This window comes from Myotis lucifugus, unplaced genomic scaffold (assembly GCF_000147115.1).
Source record: "Myotis lucifugus unplaced genomic scaffold, Myoluc2.0 scaffold_300, whole genome shotgun sequence".
NCBI lineage: Eukaryota > Metazoa > Chordata > Mammalia > Chiroptera > Vespertilionidae > Myotis > Myotis lucifugus.
The window spans coordinates 345363-370111 of record NW_005871348.1 but is presented as its reverse complement, the minus strand read 5'-3'; the positions used below and the strand labels follow the sequence as shown (position 1 = coordinate 370111).

The 24749-nt window shown below is 39.8% G+C and overlaps 1 protein-coding gene across 1 annotated transcript in view; it reads left to right on the top strand.

Moving 5' to 3' along the window:
* The first annotated feature begins 24 nt into the window (after nucleotides 1–24).
* Nucleotides 25–24749, top strand: part of MEIKIN (meiotic kinetochore factor) — a 30474-nt gene continuing 5749 nt past the window's right edge. The window contains exons 1-8 of the mRNA XM_023763797.1: nucleotides 25–164; nucleotides 575–665; nucleotides 2820–2880; nucleotides 5050–5187; nucleotides 12395–12514; nucleotides 13315–13382; nucleotides 23828–23908; nucleotides 24536–24655. Coding sequence (XP_023619565.1) covers nucleotides 25–164; nucleotides 575–665; nucleotides 2820–2880; nucleotides 5050–5187; nucleotides 12395–12514; nucleotides 13315–13382; nucleotides 23828–23908; nucleotides 24536–24655 — 819 coding nt within the window. The remainder of the gene's footprint in view (nucleotides 165–574; nucleotides 666–2819; nucleotides 2881–5049; nucleotides 5188–12394; nucleotides 12515–13314; nucleotides 13383–23827; nucleotides 23909–24535; nucleotides 24656–24749) is intronic.

Below are 24749 nucleotides of genomic sequence, written 5' to 3'. Positions count from 1 at the left end.
CTCGCCCCAGGACCCAGTAGCTAGATGCTGCCTACTAGTCGTAGATCTGACACGAGCCGACGTCCTTCAGGCCCGAAAGGACTCGGCAAAGCTCACGGGCTGCTGAAGATCGCCGAGAACGCGGAGCGCAGTGGGCGGGGCGGTAGCAGCCCTGGGCTGCCCAGGTGCGTAGCAGCGAGGAACAGCCCTGTGCATTCTGGCCTCCTCCTCAAACCTGCAATCCTAATTTTCTAGCAGCAAGAGCCTCTCATCTCAGAGTCAACGAAGAAAATAAATAAATAGAAACTCTGATTCCGTTCTTCTCAGAACATAGACCCAGAAATTTGACTTCAGAAAATAACTATTTAAAAGAGGAAATTTTGCCAACTCACCTAAAAGCAAGTGAGATAAAACACCCAGAAAGCATTCATGGCATCAGTTGGGTATTGGTGCAGTTCACCAATTCTGCTCCTTCCTTTTCCCTAAGGCTGTCCCCCAAAGAGCCTTTCAGAGTCTGAACGGTGTGCCAGAGGGAACAGAGACCTGGAGAACCAAGGCCAGACGGTGCAAACTAATCGTGTTGTTTGTCTGTTAGCTCTCAATTAGGAGTTGCAGGAGAGAGAAGCCTGCGGGAAAGTAGCACTAGTGAAGAAGAGACTGAGGATGAGAAGATTGCTCCATTGAGCGTATGTATGTTTCTCCTATGACCCGTGGATACACTTAGCGGACAAACCAGCAGTACCTGCTGTACCGCCAGATGAAAGTATAATGTGGTCTTTGTTCAGTAGAGACTACATAGCTTTTTAATGTTTTTATGAACATTGATGCTGTGTCTTCAGACAGAGCCTTGAATTTCTGATTCTGGCAGATTCATAGCCATGCATTTTTGTTTTTCCTTTCCCTTGACAAAAATTTCAGAATAGTCTGACACTGGCTAATTTTCTGCATGACAGATATAAAACCTTTCTAATGTTTCTTGTGTTTCTAACTCCCTTATGTTTGGTAACATTTTAAAGTCATTTTCATATTTTCCCATTAATGACTAGAAACAGGATTCATTACCTTTAGAATGTTATATAACTTTTTGATCTGCATTTAATATGGACTCTGTTCAGTATTTTAAAGATGGGTAGCAGTAGTTTGGAGAGACTTGGATATAAAAAATTATTTGTGACTCATCTGATATTAGCATTAAAGTTGATAGTTATGTTCCAGTATTTTCTCTCCAGCATGTTTGTTTGTTTTTTTATTGAAGGGCATATTCAGCAAAAAGCATTTTTTAAGGCTTTTCCCTTCAATTATAACTATTAAGTGTTCCTTGTAGATGATTCAAACTACTCGTGTTTTAAGCAGCTTCTTCTAATTTTTATATATTTCTTCCTATTCTGATTTTGTGCCTTTTTTTCATTTTACAAGTTATGGTATTGTAAATTCCTTTAACATTAAATAGTCTTCAAAAATATGCTTTTTAGCCCTGACCGGTGTGGCTCAGTTGGTTGCGCATTGTCCCATACTCTGAAAGGTTGCCAGTTTGATTCCTGGCAAATGCCTGGGTAGCAGGCTAGATCCCAGGTAGGGGGTGTGCAGGAGGTAGCAGATCAATGTTCTGCTCTCATATCAATGTTGCTCTCTCCCTCTCCCTTCTTCTCTCTCTAAAAAAAACCCACACAAAACAATAAAAATATTTAAATATATAGATATAATTTTTAGTGTCTTGCATAATGCATTGTCTTACAGATATATTATAATTTGAATAACTGTTTTCCTGTAGTTGGAGGATTAAAATTGTTTCCAAGGTTTTGCTGTTATAGTTATCAGTGGATATCTTACTGCAGAAGGTTTTTTGTGTTCCTCGATTGTTGTCCCAAGAAAAATACTTTCCAATGAGTCAAAGGTTGGATCATATTTAAATTTTTTTATTCATGCTGGTAAATCAGCACCATCTTACCTGAAACTTAATATATATATGGTGTGTGTGTGTGTGTGTGTGTGTGTGTATTTATTTGTTTATTTATATGAAAGCCTAAGTGACCATTTGACCATTCGACCGTTAGCTATGACATGCACTGACCACCAGGAGGCAGATGCTCAATGCACAGGCATGGAAACATGGAACAGACTGATGAATCTCAGAGGGAATGGGGGAGGGGGGAGGGCAGGAAGAGATTAACCAAAGATCTTATATGCATATATTAGAGGCCCGGTGCACGGATTCGTGCACCTGTGGGGTCCTCGGCCTGGCCTGTGCGGATCAGGCCAAATTTGATAGATGAAAAGTGGAATATTGTTTCACTTTCCATTTCTTTGAATGCTAGTAAAGGTAAAAATTTTTTCTCTTATTTCATTGGCCATTTGTGTTTCTTTTTTGTGAAATAGTTGTTTATTATATACTGAAGATAGTTATACTTTTACACACACATATATAACAAATATTTCCATATATTTTGGCCTTTAATTTTATTTCTGGTATTTTAGACTTAGCTGTCAATTTTTTGATCTATTTTGTTTCATGTATAAGGAAGAAAACCCTTCCTACTTAGGGGATCAGGAAGATATTCACCTTTATCTTCTGGTTTCTGGGGTATCCCATAGTAGTTAACTGACAGTTATTTTGTTGACTCCCTAGACATGTCTATAACTTATTTTCAGATTTAATATTAAGTACCAAATTATATCTGTGATCAGTAAGCTAAAAGGATCTATTATACATATGAAACTAATATACGAAGTTGATCTTAGTTTTTCATTTTCAAAATGACCAAATCAATGTGATACAATATTATAATATAAAAATATTCAATCTCATAATTTGTGTTATCTTTAATTCTTATTTCACATAGGATTCAGTGACTGATGATCTCCAGATTGACAGTAATTCATCAGCTGGTGAACTAGTATCAGGTAAGATGGTCAGATGTGAACTCCCTCAGTTTTCTTTTTTATAAGCATATGCATCAATTTATATCTCTGTCATCTTCCCATTTCAGTGAAAGAGGTGTTTTTCTCCTAGTCTAAGATGACTCCTTCAGCCAGGGCTCTGGCCCTTATCTTCTAACAGACCAGTAAATTACAATTGTGATAAGTGCTACAAAAAAGGGATTGACTTTAGTGTAACTAATTGAGTTTTGGTTGGGAGATTAGGGAGGGCTTCCATGAGGGAATAGCAATTTAATTCATATCTGAAGAAGAGTAGAAATTATATATGCAAAGAGATGAATAGAAATTAACTGTGAAAAGAGTTCTATCATAATAATTTACTGGAAAATTCTTTATTCTAGTCCACTCTCACAAGGATGACTTTAAGACCTTTGAGTCTGGGAGATTCTGTGTTAAAATATTTTGCCCATTTTCTTACTGAGATTTTTTCCCCCCCTTATTATTGAGTTTTCAGAGTTCTTTTACTTAACATTTTTTTTTATTGATTTCAGGGAGAAGAAGGGAGAGGGAGAGAGAGATAGAAACATCATGATGACAGAGAATCATTGACTGGCTGCCTCCTGCACGTACCCCACTGGGGATCAAGCCCAGCAACTGGGCATGTGCCCTGACTGGGAATCAAACCGTGAGCTACTGGTTCATGGGTTGACCCTCAACCATTGAGCCACACCAGCTGGGCCAGTTCTTTATATTCTGAATTCCATTGCATTTGCAAATCTTTTCTCTTAATTTGTGGCTTATTTTTCATATTAACAGTCTCTTTTGAAGAGAAAATTTTAAATTTGATGAAGTCTAATTTATCATTCTATTGTTTTAATGACTTACCTTTTTATTGTTATATCAAAGATCAACCAAAGGATTTATATGCAAGCATATAGGCCTAACCAATGGACACAAACAACAGGGGGGTGAAGGAATGAGTAGGGGGGAGGACAGGGGGTAACATGGGGATAAGGACACATATGTAACTAGTGGTCGGCAAACTCATTAGTCAACAGAGCCAAATATCAACAGTACTTCTTCAAAATAGACTCGCCCAGGCCGAAAACCGACTTCTGCGCATGGACCACGAAGTTTCAATCTCACTATACGTGCGCACCCGCACATGGTATTTGTGGAAGAGCCACACACAAGGGGCCAAAGAGCCGCATGTGGCTCGCGAGTCGCAGAGTGCCGACCACAGACTTAATCAATAAAAAAATTAAAAAAAAAAGAAATCTAACCCAATATCATGAAGATTTTCTCTGTTTTTTTTTTTGTTGTTTTTTGGGGGGGAAATTTTGTAGTTTTAGGATTTATATTTAGATCTATGATACATTAATAGTTAATTTTTTATATGATTGAAGATATGAGTGCAAATTTTTTTAAAAATATATTTTATTGATTTCCCACAGAGAGGAAGGGAGAGAGACAGAGAGTCAGAAACATCGATGAGAGAGAAACATCGATCAGCCGCCTCCTGCACACTCCCCACTGGGTATGTGCCCACAACCAAGGTACATGCCCTTGACCGGAATCAAACCTGGGACCCTTGAGTTTGCAGGCCGACGCTCTATCCACTGAGCCAAACCGGTCAGGGCAAGTGCAAATTTTTTGTTTTGCTTTTGCATATGGGTATTCAGTTCTGGCATAATTTTTTAGAAAAGAATATTTTTTCTCCACTGAATTGCCTTTGCATCTTGGATAAAAATCAGTTGCTCATATATGTGTGAGTCTATTTCTGGGCTCTCTATTCAGTTCCTTTGACTTATTTGTCTACATTTAGGCACATTATTTTCTGAATGGAATTACTAGAATCACCCTTTCTTCTCTTCAGCTAGTTAGTGGGTAACTTATATATTGAACTTAGATTTTTGAGTCAAGAATTATAACTGAACCAAAATAAGGAAGGAATAAGTTATAAAACTTTGAAAAACAATGGAAAAGGGTTATAATGCATTTTCTCTACATCAAAAACAATTATTTTCTAAGATAAAATGGTTTACCAATAGTATATTTTTTCATTTGTATATAGAAATAATTTTACTTTCTTGACATACAACTACAAGTACATTTCTACAAATTTGAATTCTTAAGATTTTGAATCTGTTTACTATTTAAACATTTTGTCCTTTTTGATTGTTTATTCTACAGGACTAAGTTTGCAGCATGATATTTCTAGCTCTCTTCTAAGCTATTCAATCACAGATTCTTCTATAGAATGCAAGAGTTTTGAAGAGAATTTAAGTAGCTTCCCATCACCTGAACTCTTCAGAGGATCAGATTATTTAGGTAAGAAAATAATTTCAATTTTAAGTTGCTCCACTATAAAAATTGTTCCTTTGTCCACAAACTTCCAATGAATAATGATCTTTTTGAGAAAGCATACTTCCCTTCCTCACCAAAACCTCCTTTTCATGCTTTGGCTTTGGAGTTGGCAATGTGACTTGCTTTGGCAATATGATATTAGTGAATGAAACATATACAAACCTTTGAAATATGTTTAAATGGTCGGCTTGTCCTCTTACACGTTTGCCATCAAGAGAAGAATATATCCTAATTAGCTCCAGTGGGACCCCTGAATAACCGGCACAGAGCAGAGTGGCCCAGGCAATCTGGAGAGTGCAGAGGGCTGCCCAATTGATCAGCACACCTGGAATCTAAAGCAGAGCTGCCTGAGCCAACCAGTAGACACGGGAATAATTAATAAATGCTTTCATTTTATGCCACTGAAATTTTGGGGTTATTTATTATACAGAAAAAGCGAACTTCTTCAGATAATGTATTGAACACAGAAGAGGGGCGATTTAAATGAAACTATAGCCCTAACCGGTTTGGCTCAGTGGATAGAGCCCAGTTCGATTCTGGTCACGGGCACATGCCCAGGTTGCGGATTTGATCTTCAGTAGGGGGCATGCAGGAGACAGCCTGTCAATGATTCTCTCTCATCATTGATGTTTCTCTCTCTCCCTTTCCCTTCCTCTCTGAAATCAATAAAAATATATTAGAAAAAAAATAAATGAAACTATACATTCTAAATTGTGGGACCTGTTTACCAATGCCTATTCTCATCCTACCCAACAGCTCATTTCTCTGCTCAGTTTCCAGAATGCTAGCACCCAGACTTGAACCTTCCAGACAGGAGAATGGAAGACAGTTTCCTAAGAAATCTGAGCAACCCTAGAAAAACATATCTAAAGATAGTGACTATAGTAGTACTTTGATGAAACTGACAAGAACACCCTACAGTGAAGTCAACCTTGTGACAAGCCACAATTAGGCCACAAAGAGTTCATTGAAGCTTTTTGGGCTCCCTCTTAAATGTTAGCAGAGAGCCAGGAATCACCAGACTTCTGAGGAGTCTCTAGCATAAAACATAGAGATAAAAACAAAGCAAAATATGGGAGTGACATCAGAAAGCTGTTGAAATAGGAAGCCATGGACCCTCCTACCCACCAATTCAACAGCAATACATAAACTAATCCCATTTGTGAGGAATCTAGAAACTAGTTGAGGGGCTTCTTAACCTCAGAAAAGCATGAAACCAGCCACATCAAAACCAGGAGGAAAATTCAAGACACCCTTCCACCATAAACCTCACTTCCAGCATGGTGCCATATAATTGGCATGAAATCCCTAGCTCCAAGATTCTCCCTGGAAGCGAAGGAAAGGACTGAACCATGCATCAAACATTCTAAATTTTTTTGGAGCTACCCAAAGGATTGGATACCATTTTGCCTGTTCCAGAGTACTTATGGGACCTGACATACTCTAGAAGACTGATGGGTGATGAGAACAAAGATAGCAGCTTGGTCTAGCATGCAAGTTTTCATCTCACTTATCTAACAGAATTCAAAATAATCATCACTAAAGATGTTCAATGAGCTTAGGAGAGCAATGCATGAAAGTAGTGAGAATTCCAAGAAAGGCATAGAAAACTTTTTAAGAATCAAACAGAAATCTTAGAGCTAAGGAATATAATAAATGAACTGAAAAATCTAATAAAAGGATTCAATAGCCAACTAGATCAAGCAGAAGAAAGAATTAGTGAATTCAGAGTGAAGAGAAAAATCAAACAGGTCAAAATATTTATTCCAGAGAGAGGCTTATTCACAGAAACAATGGCTAAAAAATCCCAAATCTGGGAAAAGAAATGTGTATTCAATTCTAGGAAGCACAACGAACTTCAAATAAGATAACCCAGAGAAATCTACACTAGGACACACAAATTGTCAAAGTCAAAAAGAATTTAAAAGCAGCAATAGAAAAGTGGCTTGATATGCCAATGGGAACCCCCTGAGACCATAAATATATTTCTTAGCAGAAACCTTGCAGGCCAGAAGGTAGTGAAATGATACAGTCAAAGTGGGGAAAGAAAAAACTGTCAGTCAAGAATACTATAACTAGCAAAACTATCCTTAAAATCACAATGAAGTGATAAAGACCTTTCCAGACAGACAAAAGCTGAAAGGATTAGTCATTTCTTGACATGCCTGATAAAAAATGCTGCAGGGAGTTTTTCACATTGAAACAAGATTCTAAACAGCAATATGAAAGCATAAAACACTAGTAAGTATGTAGACAAATACAGAATAGTTAATACTGTAATTGGTATGCAATTCACGTAATTCTAGTATAAAAGTTAAAAGACTATTTAAAATATAACTATAAAATATGTTAATACACAATGTAAAAAGATGTGAATTGTAACAGCAATAACTGTGAGGGGAAAAGGAAAATGTAGAGTTTTTGTATATGATTGAAGTTTTTATTAGTTTTATGTTAAAACTAAGTTTCATGGTAACCACAAAGAAAATACCTATAGAAGATACACAAAAGAAAAATAGAAAGATGTTAAAGCATGTCAATATGTACATCAATAAAAAATAAAGGATGATGGCAAGACAGGAAAAAGGACAAAAGGACTATCAAAAACAATTAACAAAATAGTAATAGTAAGTCCTTCACTATCAATAATTGCTTTAAATGTAAGTGGATTAAACTCCCCAATCAAAAGATAGTGGCTGAGTGGTTTGTATTTATTTATTTATTTATTTATTTATTTATTTATTTATTTATTTATTTTAAATGAAACACCCAGCTCTGAATCGCTGGCTGAGGCTATTCTAATCCACTTTTTTAAAAAAATATTTTATTGATTTTTCACAGAGAGGAAGGGAGAGAGATAGAGTTAGAAACATCGATGAGAGAGAAACATCGATCTGCTGCCTCTTGCACATCCCCCACCGGGGATGTGCCCGCAACCCAGGTACATGCCCTTGACCGGAATCGAACCCGGGACCTCTCAGTCCACAGGCTGGTGCTCTATCCACTGAGCCAAACCGGTTTCGGCGGCTGAGTGGTTTTTAAAAGACTGACTCACTTTAGACTTAAGGGCACACATGTTGAAAATGAAGGGATACAAAAAGACATTCTATGTAAATGGTGACCAAAATAGAGCAAGAATGGCTATACTTAGGTAAAATAGAAATTAAGTCAAGACCTATCACAAAAGACAAAAAAAGGACATTATATAATGATAAAAGGTTCAACTCACTAGGAACATATAACAATTTTAAATAAATATGCACCCAACATCAGAGTATCTAACATATAAAGTATACACTGACATAACTAGAAGCAAAAACAGGCAATAAAATAATACAATAGTAGGAGAATTTAGATACCTCACTTTCACATAATAGACAGAATGTCTAGATAGAAAATCAGAATTTCTTGATTTCAAAATATATTGCAAATTATATTTTACAGTAACCATATGATACTGGCATAAAGAGACATAAACCAGGTAGAACAGAATAGAGAGCCCAGACATAAATCCATGTGTATGCAGTCACCTAATCTTTGACAAGGATGCCAAAAATACATGAGGAAAGAGTAGTCTAACAAATGATGTTGGGAAACGATATCCACACACAAAAAGTGAAATTGGACCCTTACCTTACACCATACACAAAAATCAACTAAAAATGGATTAAATATGTAAACATAAGATCAAAATCTATAAAACTCCTAGAAGAAAACATAGGGGACAACTTCATGACATTGGTTTTGGCAATGATTTGTTGGATATGACACCATAAGCACAGGTAACAAAAGCAAAAATAGACAACTGGAACTACATACAAACCAAAAAAGCTTTTGCACAGCAAAAACAATGAGCAGTGTAAAGGCAACCTACAAAATTGGAAAACATATTTGCAAACTTCATATATGATAAGGGATTAGTATTCAAAAATATATTGCTCAGTCTCTGAAATCAATAAAAATATATTTTAAAAAATATATTAAGAAATTCCTCCAACTGGGGGATGGGGAGGGGAACACAAATAACATGATTAAAAATGGGTAAAGGACTTGAATAGGTTTTTTTTTTCCTCCAAAGAAGACACAACTAGCCAACAGATATATAAAAAGACATTCAACATCACTAGTCAGGGAAATGCAAATCAAAACCACAATGAGATACCACCATATCTGTTGGAATGGTTATTTTTAAAAAGATGTGTTGGCAAGGATGTGGAGAAATTGGAACCCTACCCTTTTGATGGGAATGTAAAATGATACAACTATTATGGAAAACAATATGGAAGTTCCTTAAAAAATTGAAAGTGGAACTATCATATGATCCAGTAATCCCACTTTTGGATATTTATCCAAAACTAGAGGCCTGGTGCCCTCTTGCAGTCCGGGAGCTCTCGGGGGATGTCTGACTTACGGCTTAGGTCTGCTCTCCTTGGGAGGCGGCCTAAGCTGGCAATTGGACATCCTTAGCACTGCCGCAGAGGTGAGAGAGGCTCCTGCCACCGCCTCTGCATTCGCCACCCGTGAGCCCGGCTTCTGGCTGAATGGTGCTCCCCCTGTGGGAGTGCACTGACCACCAAGGGGCAGCTCCTGCGTTGAGCGTCTGCCCCCTGGTGGTCAGTGCGCATCATAGTGATCAGTTGGCCTGTCCTTTGGTCGTTCAGTCGCTTAGGTGCTTATATATATAGATAGCCAAGAGTGGAAATAACTTAAATGTCTATGGGTGGATGAATGCATAAAGAAAATATAGTATGTACATTTAATGGAATGTTAGCCTTAATGCCTGTCCAGTGTGGCTCAGCGGTTGAGCATTTGAACTATGAACCAGGAGGTCATGGTTCAATTCCTTGTCAGGGCACATGCCTGGGTTATGGGTCCCACCCCCAAAAGGGGGCATGCAGAAGGTAGCCGATCAATGATTCTCTGTCATCATTGATGTTTCTATCTTTTTCTCCCTCTCCCTTCCTCTCTGAAATCAATAACAAAATTTTCTAAAGAATATTCTGGTTTAAAAGAGCCTAGCACAACATGAAAAACACCAAGATAGAGCATTATGAACTTCAGAACACCAGAGAATGGAATAAATAGGATGGATTTATACAATTTTGTAGTTTTAGGTTAAATAGATGAAAAATAGAGAAAAGACTTTTATTAACCCCAGGGAAAGCAAAAGGTAGTCATAGTATACCACAAGAATAATAGTGTTTTTTATGTAGACATTACCATAATGTCTACATTGAATGTTCATCTAATTAAATATGTGATATAGTAATATGAGGACAATGGGAAAGGTGGGAACAGGGATGTAAAAGAGAATAGCCTCATTTTTCTTTATTTTTTTTGCTGCAAAAAACTTTATTGTTTCATTTGGTTCAATGCATGGGAGAGGGCTTTAGGGTGGTTAAAAGAATGGCTAGTAGTTTGGGGAGAGGCTCAGGTAAAAGCCAGACACCAGGGGAATGCAGAGGGGCCCCTCAAAAGCCTCTGGGCTCCAAAGGCTCCTAGTTGTGCTTGAGGGTGAGCGTTTTGAAGAGATACTACTCAGCCTAGTCTGGGGGCCGGCCAGCCTGCTGATGTTAGTCAGGTGGTTGCCCATCTTCTTGATGAGTGTCACCTCCTCATCCAGGAAGTGGTTCTCCAGGAAGTCACAGAGATGAGGGTCTGCACTGGTAGAACCCAGAGCAGACAGCTCCAAAAGGGCCTGGTTCAGGTGCCTCTCCAAGGCCAGGGCGGCTTCCATGGCATCCTGAGTTTTGCCCCACTCATCTTGGGACAGCTTTAGCACCTCCTGGAAGAGAATGTGGCCACTGTGCTTGTTTTGCAACTTTAAGAATTGGAACTCCCATTTGACCCAGTAATCACACTTCTAAGACTATATCCCAAGAAACCAGAAACACCCATCAGAAAGGATATATGCACCCTTATATTCATCGAAGCACAATTCACCATAGCTAAGATTTGAAACAACCTAAGTGCCCATCAGCAGATGAGTGAATTAGAAAACTGTGGTACATCTACACAATGGAATATTACGCCGCTATAAAAAAGAAGGGACTTTTACCATTTGCAAAATGGGTGGAACTGAAGAGCCTTATGATAAGCGAAATAAGCCAGTCAGAGAAAGATAAATATCACGTGATCTCACACATATGTGGGGTATAATGATCAACACAAACTGATGAACAAAAATAGATCCAGAGACAAATGGGGGGGGGGTGCGGGTTAGAGATCAACCAAAGGACTTGTATGCATGCATATTAGCATAACCAATGTACACAGACACTGGGGCGGTGGAGGAATGCCCTCAGGGGTGGGTGTGGCTGGGAGGGTCAATGGGGAGAAAGGAGACATATGTAATACTTTAAACAAAAATAAATAAATAAACAAACAAACAAATAAATAAATAAATGAATAAAAAGAAATGCTCAACGCCCCCGGGCTTCTTCTCCACCAACTCTCAGAAGTGACCCACTCCCTCTAGAGCCACATTATCAGGTCAAAATAGAAGCCCAGAGAGAGGTAGGTGTAAGAGGCCCACAGGTGCAGGTTGGCCAGGTGGTTGACCAGAGCCTCCACCTCGGTGGAATAATTCTGCCGAATTTGGGAGCTCATGGTTGTTCAGCAATGAGGAGTTAAGGTAGAAAAAAACAACCCGGTGTGTTGGCTGGTCTTAGATGTGGTTCTGAAGGTGGTGACTGGATAAGACATTAGAGAGTGGCCAGAGGCTGGAAGAAGGGGCATCTCTGGATCTGTTCTGTCCAAACACTGTTGAAGCAAGAGACAGATCCAGGACCACAGAGGGCACTGCCAATAGCCTAAATTTCCCATAGTGGGAAGTCAATGGAAAGTTTAAAACTGACATCAAGTAATAACACTATGTTATTTAGTGATATGATAGTTAATGGGACATAGGTATATCATACATAAAATATGACAAGGAGCTCCCATGTGTGCTGTCTGTCCCTTAGATGAATAATCTCCTTGGGGCAAAAGTCTGAAAGAGTGGGTTAGAGCATGGGAATAGGCCAAGGCTTGTCTTTTTTCTCTTTCTCATCCAAAATGTTAGTTATCAGAACTGTGCATGGGCTGGGGACCTAAGCTGAAGTAGGAAAGGTAACCTGCCACTTGTGTGCTATTGTTCAAAGTTTTGTGCCATTTCTCCCTGCTTTGTTAGATTGGGAGTGTCCCAAGTTGGAAGAATACATGCAATGCAAGAATTCTACTCTTCTGGATACCAGTAAAGCAGTAGCAATAGAGAAGGCACCACAGTTTTCAAACCTCTCTGCAATTTTAGGTGAGTTTTTACATTCTTTTTTCTCATATCACAGGAGAAAACCTCAATACTTGATTAAGGTGGTATCTGTTGGTTTTCTCCATTATAAAGTTACTAGTTTTTCTTTGTAGTTAATAAATATTTAGAAAAAGATAGTTTGAAATTCTGAAAATCCTGTCTCCTCAAACTTTCATTCACTGATATTACCAGACATCAGAGGAAACTGACTGCAACAGTTATTTACATTTCAATAAGTAGAGAAAGTGTATGTGATTAAAATTCTTCATTAATTATCCTTCCATTTCCACTTTCCTGAGATTTTCAGGCTCTCTCTTTCTTTCTTTTTTTAAAATATATTTTTATTGATTCCAGAGAGGAAGGGAGAGGGAGAGAGAGAGAGAGAAACATCAATGATCAGAGAGAATCATGGATTGGCGCCTCCTGCATGCTCCCTACTGGGGATCGAGCCCACAACCCAGACATGTGCCCTTCACCAGAAGCAAACCCGGGACCCTTCAGTCTCCAGGCCAACGCTCTATCCACTGAGTCAAACCAGCCAGGCCAGGCTCTTTCTTTCTACTGCAACTTTTCTATCAGCATTTTATATAGAGTTTAATTACTCCTGTGAAACCTGGAACTCTTGAGATAAATATATTTTAAAGAATACTTTATTCTATCTGTCAGATTATTCAACATATATATTTTTTCTTCTAAAATTATTACAAAGTCAGTTATTAGTGTTTTTCATATTTGAGTTTTCTGTACTTATAGTGAATGATAAATTAAATAATTAAAATTGTAAAGTATGTTTTTATTTGTAGATAATGCAGCTTGTGAAGTACTTGCTGAGAAAACTTACCCTTTAACACCTGAAAAAACAAAGAAAAAAGCAAGTATTAAAGCAGAATAGCTATATAAACTGTAAATTTTATTAACATAGGACATATTTTTAACCAACACTTTTATAGGAATAATTTTTCAGCTATTTAAGTCAATAATTCAAAACACTTTTTGAGTTTAGCAATTATATTACACTAGAGGCCCGGTGCACAAAAATTGGTGCACTCGGGGGGGAGGGGGGGTCCCTCAGCCCGGCCTGTGCCCTCTCGCAGTCTGGGACCCCTCGGGAGATAACGACCTGCTGGCTTAGGCCTGCTCCCAGGTGGCAGAGGGCAGGCCCAATCCCTAGGTGCAGCCCCTGGTCGGGCTCAGAGCAGGGCCGATTGGGGAGTTGGGGCGCCGCCCCCTGTCATGCACAGAGCAGGGTAGATCGGGAGGTTGCGATGCCACCCCTAGTCACGCTCAGGGTAGGGCCGTTTGGGGGGTTGGGGCACCGCCCCCTGTCACACTCAAGGCAGGGTCGATGGGGAGGTTGCGGTGCCACCCCCTGTCACGCACAGAGCAGGGCCGATCAGGGGGTTGGGGCGCTGCCCCCTGTCACTCACAGAGCAGGGCCCATCAGGGGGGTTGGGGCTCCGTACCCTGTCACGCACAGAGCAGGGTCGATCAGGGGGTTGGGAAGCTCCCCCCCTGTCACGCACAGAGCAGGGCCGATCAGGGGGTTGAGGAGCTCCCCCCTGTCACTCACAGAGTAGGGCCGATAGGGGAGTTGGGGCACCGCCCCCGTCACACTCAGGGCAGGGCCGATGGGGAGGTTATGGCTCTACCCTGTCAAACACAGAGCCGCAGGGCGATCAGGGGATTAGGGAGCTCCCCCCTATCAGGCACAGAGCAGGGCTGATCAGGGGGTTGGGGCGCCTTCCCCTGTCAGGAACAGAGCAGGGCGGATAGGGAGGTTGTGGCCCCACCCCCTATCACACACAGAGCCGCAGGGCCATCAGGGGGTTTGGTCGCTGCCCCCTGTCACGCTGATCCCGGTGCCGGGAGGCCTCGTGGCTTTGCTGATCCTGGTGCTGGGAGGCATATTACCCTTTTACTATATAGGATAGAGGCCTGGTGCACAGGTGGGGGCCAGCTGGTTTGCCCTGAAGGGTGTCCTGGATCAGGGTGGGGGTCCCACTTGGGTGCCTGGCCAGCCTGGGTGAGGGGATGATGGCTGTTTGCAGCTGGTCACACCCCCTTCAGGGTGGGGGTCCCCACTGGGGTGCCTGGCCAGTCTGGGTGAGGGGCTGAGGGCTGTTTTCAGGCTGGCGGGTGACTGAAGCTCCCAACCTCTCCTTTTTTTCTTTTTTTTTTAATTCTGGGCCAGCTTTAGCTCTGAGGCTTGGCTCCAGCTCTGAGGCCTTGGCTGCTGAAAGCAGGTATCTGGTTTGTTTGGGTTCTATAATCGAAACACTGTTTCAACTCCAGCTCTGAGATCCCGGCTGGCTGAAAGCAGGTTACTAGGGTTTTGTTTAGCTTCTATATTTGTAACAATGTTTCAAACTGCAAGCTCAGAGGCCGGTAGCGGCAGGCAGGGAACGTTGGCTTCCTCTGTCACTGAAGCAGGCAAGCCTCCTGTTCGCTTCTAGCTGCCTGGCTGCCGGCCACCATCTTGGCTGGCAGTTAATTTGCATATCGCCCTGATTAGCCAATGGGAAGTGTAGCGGAGGTATGGCTAATTACCATGTTTCTCTTTTATTAGATAGGATTATTGTTACATGAGTATGTAACATATATAAGTTTAATGGAAGTTAATTAAAATTTATAATTTTTCCAACTTCATTTTGGATAATTGGATTTCTATTAATCATTAAATCAATAAGACATTTGCTATGTAGCCAGAGCAGTGCTTTAGGCTGAGGAATACTTGTGAATTACTATATTAGGCCTGGAATCTACAGGTCTTTGGACTTTATTTAGATAAGCAGGAGCTACTGTCTACATGGCTACTCTATGCTAAGCATTATTCTAAGCACTTTTCATTAATTATATCTCTATTTATGCATTCCTATCAGGTAAGCTTTTTGTTTGCTTGCTTTGTTTTTACCTTTTTATAGCTGAGAAAAATGAGGTTTACATGTTAACCAATATGTTTAAGAAGCTGTGGCAGGTCTTTCTGGATCTAAAACCTGTACTCTTCCCATAATGTCATTGTATACAGTGACTAGGAATAGGGAGGACAAGAAATATGCATAAACTCAAGATAATTTTGCCTATAAAGTTCATGGATTGAATATAGAGGATGAAGGAGTGAGAGGCATCAACAAAGACCGTTAGATTTCTGTCTTAAGCAGCTTTGGTGGATAAAAGTGCTATTTAATGTGATAGGAAAGGCAGGAAGTCTGAGGACACACAAAGATGAAAATGTTGGAAGAGCCATTGGCTATAAATGTGTAAGCCAGGAAAACAGAAGAGGAGTGTATAATATTATAGATATGATTAAGTTCATGGAAATGGATAAAATCACCTGAGAAAGAATATAGAGTTCATAAGAGAAAGGGGTCCAGGATCAATCCTTGGAAAAATCTACATTCAGGTAGAAAAGGAAGAGTGAACAGAGAGAAGGAGGAAAATAAGCAGAATATGGTATCATAGAAGCCAAGAAAATAGTTTTTCCTGAAAGTGGGAGTTGTCAACAATGTTAACTTGGAGGTCCAGTTTTATAAAAAATTTTGAAAAATTGGAAGACTTCCAATTTCCAGTCCAGTATGTAAATAATTTAGAAGTCACCACTCTGTCCTAACAACAAGTAAAAACCTGAACAAACTGAAAAATCAACAACTCACTTTTTGATCCATCAAATAAGGTCACAGGGCATACTGCTGCACCAAAACTTGGAAAGACGGGGATACAGAGAATCACAACTTACTGGTGCAAAAACACATGAACAGAAACCTCCTTGAGAACCAGTGCTGGGGTAGGAAAAACAAAAACATGATTGATAAATTACTGGAAGTTCAGTGTGGACAACTCTGAAAATTAAAAACTTAACACATTGAGGGCCAGTAGTTTTATTGCTAGCTTTACCCAGTGGCCAGATAAATTTCTATTGAAGGAGTACAGAAAACGTTTTACATAAACATTAAAGGCACACTTTAAAATTAAATACCCATTGCCCTGGCCGGTTTGGCTCAGTGGATAGAGCGTCGGCCTGAGGACTGAGGGGTCCCAGGTTCGATTCTACCTTGGTTGCGGGCACATCCCCAGTGGGAGGTGTGCAGGAGGCAGCTGATCGATGTTTCTTTCTCATCGATGTTTCTAACTCTCTATCCCTCTCCCTTCCTCTCTGTAAAAAATCAATAAAATACATTAAAAAAATAAAATTATATTAAATTAAATACCCATTGCATTTTGAAGTTATTTATTACATATTCTTACAAGCTAATATATTTTTTAAAGTGTGATACTCTGTAAAACACTGTAATATGAAGCTAGAATTCTCGTGATCCATCCACAATGTATTAAGGGGGCTGGGCCGGTGTGGGTCAGTGTTTGAGTGTCGACCTAGGAACCAAGAGGTCATGGTTTGATTCCTGGTCAGTACACATGCCTGGGTTACGGGCTCGATCGATTGCAGGAGGCAGCCGATCAATGATTCTCTCTCATCATTGATATTTCTATCTCTCTCTCCCTCTCCCTCCCTCTCTGAGATCAATAAAAATATATTAAAGACTGTATGTCTGTGACTAATAAGCCTTTGAAATCAATGAGATTTACTCACGTACTCTGCTGGATACTGTGCCAAGGATAGAACCAAGGGCTAGGTTATAAGTGTGCATCTTCAGACATCTGCATTTCTGTGATTGGCACCAATAATGTTACCATTTCTTTAGCTGAGACATAAGAAACATTTTTAACTCTTTCTTCCCCTACCACATTCTCTTCACTCTTCATCTGAAATAGCTATCTCATCTGTCTATTCCTTCTCCTGTCATTCCTCCAGGTTTGGACTATTCCAGGTTTGGACTATTGCAATATCTACCTCACTGGTCTCCTTGCCTTGCATGTCATTAGTGGTCCTCATATTTTATTTTTAAATTTGCACTGTTTATTATAAATACCACTCACCACTTAGTTTCGAATATGTACTGATTTATACTGCTATCTTCACACACACACACACACACACACACACACACACACACACTCCCACACTGTTTAGCAGTCATTTATTCAATAAATATTGCTACACGTAGTGCAATGCTCTGGTCACTCAGATTTGTGAGAAGGTTGAGACATTCTTAATAAAACAGCAACAATGTAAGGCAATAAATAATTCACTGAGAAAATGTAATATAGCCCTGCTGGTGTGGCTCAGTGGTTGAGCATGGACCTATGAACCAGGAGTTCACGGTTCAATTCCCTGTCAGGGCACATGCCAGGTTGCAGGCTTGATCCCCTGTAGGGAGCATGCAGGAGGCACCAATTGATGATGAATCAATGATGTTTCTCTCTCATCAATGTTTCTATCTCTATCCCTCTCCCTTCTCTCTCTCTCAAATCAATAAAAACATATTTTAAAAAAATTTAAGGAGGAACCAGTCATTAGGTGCCCTTCACACTTTTGTGAGTTTTACCTCCCAGAGCTTAACAATGAGAGAGAAACATCAATGATGAGAGAGAATCATTGATTGGTTGTCTTCTGCATGTCTCCCACTGGGGATCGAGCCCACAACCTGGGTATGTGCCCTGACCGGGAATCTAACCATGATCTCCTGGTTCATAGGTCGACACTCAATCACTGAGCCATGCAGTTAGGCTATTCTGTTTTTCTTAACAGAGCCTGCCCTCAGGAGAAAGTATTTCACTAGAGTCTAAGTTGCTAGGGTATCATCAGAGCCTAACCCTTCTAGGAGAAGGAAAATAACCAGTTCTATCCTCCCAAGTGGGGGAAGGAAAATACTCAACTCTAGCTCCCTCTAGCCTTCCACATTGGGAAAAAGGAAATACATAACTTCAGTCTCCTCTAGCCATGCTGTCCCACCTAAGGGGAGAAAAAACAGACACACTGGTGAAGGTCATAGTCGAGGGGCACAAGCTAGACAAAAAACTAAGACCTAATCGCAAAACTATAGACTGCTTCCTGGCCCCCCAAATCTTATACTACTAAAGGCCTATTCACCACAGTTCCTATTACCCAGTACAGCATGCCCACTTTTTAGCAAATAATTACAAGGCATGCTAAAGGTAAAAAAACAAACAAACATAAAACCCACACAGTTTGAAGAGACTGGACAACATCATATCTAGAGTTATCAGTAATGTTAGAACTATCAGAAAATAAATTTAAAATAAGTATGGTTATTATACTAAGGGCATTGTAGAAAAAAGTAACCAACATCCAAGAATAGATAGATGGATAGTATGAGCAGAGAGACGGAAATTCTAGGAAAGAATCAAAAAAAATAAATTATAGAGATCAAAAACAAAAAAGAAGAAATTCTAGATATTAAAAACATTATAGCAGCAATGAAGAATGCCTTTGATGGACTCATTAATGGGTTAAACACAGCTGAGGAAAGAATATTTGAGTTTTAGGAAAGAGAAAAGGATAAGAAAGTAATTATAAAGAGAATGGGATAAAAAAGTACTTATGATGGATGGTGGTAGAAAAGGAAGGGATATGACAGGAGAAGGATCGTGGATGATGATTATTGCATAATGAAGACATATTTAATGTTTTCTCTAAGACTTAGTTTTAAATATTGAGCAATAGATAGATCTAATTATCATTTGTTTTCTTTTAACAAAACACTTTTTGGGAGATCTTACCTTAAATGTGGTAGGGAAATTTTTTGAGCTGAGTATATTGAAAACCATTTTGTCTTGCAACATATTTTTTCCTTAAATATTGTATAGAAAATCATACTTTAAAAATTTTTTTTATTGATTTCAGAAAAGAAGGGAGAGGAAGATAGAAACATCAATAATGTGAGAGAATCATTGATCAGCTGCCTCCTGCACGCCCCTTACTGGGGATGGAGTCCGCAAACCAGGCATGTGCCCTGCCTGGGAATTGAACCATGACCTCCTGATTCATAGGTCAATGCTCAACCACTAAACCACACCAGCCAGGCTAGAAAATCTTAAATTAAAAAAAATATTTTGTTTAAAACTTTTTTCAAATTGAGAGGATAGATAATAGGATAATATATATCTTAATTGTAACAATTATAACATATACTAGAGGCCCGGTGCACGAAATTTGTGCGGGGGCGGGGAGGGTCCCTCAGTCTGGCCTGCACCCTCTTGCAATCTGGGACCCCTCGGGGATGTCTGGCAGTCCCGCTGTGGGATCGGGCATAAACTGACAGTCGGACATCCCTCTTGCAATCCAGGACTGCTGGCTCCTAACCACTCTCCTGCCTTCCTGCCTGATCACCCCTAACCATTCGCCTGCCTGCCTGATCACCCCTACCTGCTCTCCTGCCTGCCTGATTGCCTCTAACCACTGCGGCTTCGTCCGGAAGGATGTCCAGAAGGCCATTTGGCTTTCTAGTCTAATTAGCATATTACAGTTTTATTATTATAGCTTACAACAAAAATAAGACATCTAAGAAGTGCTACACATTTTTTATAGCCTGTGGATGGTATTTCATGATTATGAATTTGTTTCAGCCTGGAAAAGATCCTGAACCTAGAGACACAAATTTTCAAAGAAAGTTAAGCTCTCTTCTAAAAATCAAGGTTCCATCATCTCAACAGAGGTCTGTTCTTGAAAGCAATGCAGGTGGTAAATCAGTTACCAAAGTTCTGCTGTCTCAGCCGCTGGAACCTGCATTGGTAAGCACTAGTCTTTTACTATTTCCTGAAAAAACTATGAAAAGAAAATGTACTTATTGGGATTTAGATATGCATAATTTCTTAACAAATCTAGGGGGAAATGTAGAGGTGCTATACTTACAGCTGTATACAGGTAAATGTTTTGTAATTGGACTGATAGTTGACAATTATGTCACTTGGTACAAAAATATTCAGACAGAATTAAGAGTTCATATGGTGTATTGGAGCAGGTAATACATGAGAAATGAAAGCAGCGAGGAAGCAGGATTGGGCAGGAGTAGCCTCAGTCTCTTTTTTAATGCCAGAATTTCATGGTTTTATTAACACAAATACAATGTGCACACAATCTGTCTATTCATTTTCTTCACTGCACAGTCTGGCATTAGATTGGTGACTCTGATGGCCAGCTAGGCTGCTCTCCACAGTAGCTTTGCGGTTCTTAGAGTAGATGCTGTGAGCAGTCTCAGCACAGTGAGATTTGTTGCACATAAGCAGCACTTCAAGCTCCTTGATGTGGTGGACCAGGAAGCCACTTGGCAGCATGTACTTTGTTTTCTTGTTGCTCCCATAACCAAGGGCATCAAGATCGGGCCCTTGAATCTTCTCTGCACCCTATTGTCAATGCATCTAGTTTTCCATCAATTACGCTTAATTTTGACATATCAGTATGACTGGTGCCGGATGAACTTCTTGGTCCTCTTTTTGGTGGCCTAAGGGCAGCCATGGTGCTGAGTAGGAGATGGCTGCCACCTCCGTAGGCAGTACTGAGGAAGAGAACCCCAATCTTCACTGCAGATCTGACAGAAGCTCTCCCAGTGGGGAGGTCTGGAGCAAAGATTGCCATTATAGGAATCTTATGTTGGGCTTTTGTGCTCAGACGTTGGCTGAGGTTTGCCTGAAAAGATAATGGCCTCAGCCTGAAAACTGAAGCAGATCCTAAATATGCTGTCGCTGGGGACTAAGAGCTAGCTGCACCCCTTGCAGTGGACTGAGAGCCAGCTGCACCCCTTGCAGTGGCTGAGAGCTAGCTGCACCCCTTGCAGTGGCTGAGAGCTAGCTGCACCCCTTGCAGTGGACTGAGAGCTAGCTGCACTCCTTGCAGTGGACTGAGAGCTAGCTGCACCCCTTGCAGTGGACTGAGAGCTAGCTGCACCCCTTGCAGTGGCTGAGAGCTAACTGCACCCCTTGCAGTGGCTGAGAGCTAGCTGCACCCCTTGCAGTGGCTGAGAGCTAGCTGCACCCCTTGCAGTGGACTGAGAGCTAGCTGCACCCCTTGCAGTGGACTGAGAGCTAGCTGCACCCCTTGCAGTGGACTGAGAGCTAACTGCACCCCTTGCAGTGGCTGAGAGCTAGCTGCACCCCTTGCAGTGGACTGAGAGCTAACTGCACCCCTTGCAGTGGACTGAGAGCTAACTGCACCCCTTGCAGTGGCTGAGAGCTAACTGCACCCCTTGCAGTGGACTGAGAGCTAGCTGCACCCCTTGCAGTGGACTGAGAGCTAGCTGCACCCCTTGCAGTGGACTGAGAGCTAGCTGCACCCCTTGCAGTGGACCAGGAGGTTCTTTGTTCAAGTTCTGAGCAGAGCACCTGCATGGCTGCCACAGTAATAGTAATAACAGTTATCATTGAGTATCTCCTACTCTCCAAGCACCAGAGGTTCTCTATATATGTTTTATTTGTAACGTTTGCATGGTAGTCCCTAGGGGTAGAATAATCCTTATTGTTCAGGTGAAGAAATTAAAAGATTATATAGCTAATAAATTAGATGTCATATTCAGTGTACCAGGTAAATATGCTCATAACATTTTTGTTCTTATTATTTTTTAAACATTTATATATGTATATGTATATTATTTTTTATTAATTTAAAAGAGAAAGGGAGAGGGAGAGGGAGATAGAAACATGAATGATGAGAGAGAATCATTGATTGGCTGCCTCCTGTACGCCCCCCTACTGGGGATCAAACCTGAAACCTGGGCATGTGCCCTGACCAGAAATCGAACCATGACCTCCTGGTTCATGGGTCAACGTTCAATCACTGAACAACACCAGCTGGGCTTGTTCTTATTATTTTGATAAAAAAGATTTCTAATGAACTATTCCAGATTATGTCTTGAACAAACAACTATTTTCAGAGTGTTATTTTTTCCCCCTGTTAACCCTCTCTCAAGGATATTTTTTCCATTGATTTTTAGAGAGAGTAGAAGGGAGGGGGGGTAGGGGATAAGTGAGAGAGAAGCATCGATGTGAGAGAAACACATCGATTGGTTGCCTCCTGTTCCCATCCTGACTGGGCCTGGGGATTAAACCTACAACCCAGGTATATGCCCTTTACTGGAATCAAATCCAAAACCTTCCAATGCATGGGCCAACACTCTAACCACTGAGCCATGCTGGCAGTTTCAGAGATTTTTAATCCTGAAAGAAAGCAAAGAGGAAATAAAGGAAAAATAAATCTAATAAACTTTCCTATGCTGTTCAAGTTTTAACTCTGAGTTTGTGTTCCAGACTTGGCAGCATATAATAGACACCTATTCAGACATTTATCTGAGGGATATGGTTGTTTCATGGAATCTAAGAATTGAAAGGCAGTTGATGGCTAGAAAGGAAGCTTCCTATCTTCTCTCTTTTTGACTCTATCACTGTTTCTTTGTCTTTGCTCTCCCTGGTTTTGTCTCTCAGTCTCAAACTCTGTCTCTCTTTCCTCCCAGTCTCTGTTTTGATCTCTCTGTATGTGTTCTTTTCTGTCTCTGACTCTTTCTTTTACTATCAATCTCAGTTTTTCTGCTTAGTCTCTGTTCTTTGTCTTATCTGCCGTTCTTCTCCCTCCCTCTCTCCTCTTAATCTTCCTTTATTTTTCTTTCTCTCTTTTATCTCCCCATCCTCTCTATCTCTTCTTCTTTAATCCCCACCTCTTAATTCTCCCCTTCTTCCTTCCCTCCTCCTCCTCCTCTCTTCTCTCTTTTTTCTTTCCTTCCTCCCCTCTCTCTCTATCTTTCTCTCTAACAGTCCTTCCCTCTCTTTCTTAAACTCTTTAGCCTCTAATCCTGTTTCTTTCTCTTCTCTGTCTCTCACTCTTAATTTGTCTCTTTGCCTCTGCATCTTCAAGAAATAGAAAATGAAAAAAAAGAAATAGAAAATTAGTCTGTATCCTGCTTTGTACTTTCTTTAACTTTGATGTTCCATAAATGAAAATATCTATATGCATTCAAATGTGTGTATTTTAAATCAAGTATCCTTGCTACATGTTTTAACAGCTTCAGAAATAATTTATAATCCCTTTCCATAAATTCCAGTATATAATAGGAATTAAACAAATGCTATAAGTAAAATATCTTTCTTAGGAGTTAACAAAGATAATCAAAGCACCATTTCATAATTGAAAACTTTAATTAGCTTTTCTTCCTAAATTAGTAGTGATTTCAACCAAAGTATTCTCAAATAGTTGTTGCACCACATAAAGTTTTTTTGGGAGTTGTTTGACCTAGCTCAAGCCAGAAAATTCTTTAGTTACCTGTCTAATGGTTTAAAAATATAATTAGCAGATTAAATTTTTATTAGTATAATATATTATGATTTAGTCTACTAATTTTAAATTGCGTTTTTACAGTATTAAAGTAGTTTATTTCTTTCTGCTATTCAATCCCCTATTTCACAAAACATTGATAGAACACAAACCCCACTATTCTTGATAAGAAAAGCAGAGGCCTGTTAACAAGTACTCCGACTTCGCAAACAGCTGGTTTAGAGGTAAGTATTCGTATTTGCACACGTAGAACCTATTTTCTTGCTCCCCTTTATTCTGTTTCTGTCACCCCAGGGGGATATTGCACACAGACAATAGTATTTTTATTTTGCCATTGCACAAGCATACTTTCATTGGAAGTATTCTATATATTGCTATACGTAAAGTAAAGAAGATTAGAATACTGTACCACCAACCTGTCTTGATCTCTCTTTCTATCTGTCCTTTTCTGTCTCTGACTCTGTTTCTTTGTCTATCTCAGTCCTTTGGCTCACAGAAAGGGTAGATGGATTTCAATTAATAGGCCCCTTATGAATATTAATTGGATGAAGAATAAGAAAAAAATTACACGATACTGAAGCTAATAAAATACCTATTTAAATAATAACTTGAAAGTTAAAGAGTATTATAATCTTCTTTATAAATTGATTTCTCCCCAGTTGAGCATGCATCTTTTGGAGAACTATTTCCAAACTGTCAGCAATTATATTAACTCAGATAAGATTGTTCATATGTCAAGTTCTATGTCACAAAGCTTCTAATGAAATAGTATGTTTCAATTTTCCTTTATTTAAAAATAACTGGTTTTGCAACATTTAACTTCTACAAAAGAGTAATATATTCTTTTGTAGATTGATCTGTCCTCAGTACAAAAATCATCTTTGGATGAACTATTTCCAAATGTCAGCAGCTGTGTTAATTCAGATGAAATTGTTCCTGTGTCAAGTTCCCAGGAAAATTCTTCAAATGAGGTAGTATTTCAATTTCCCCTTCAAATACCAAAAGAAATACTTACTGTTATATTAGATACTTTGTTTATGAGACTTTAAAAAATCTGTAACTCAG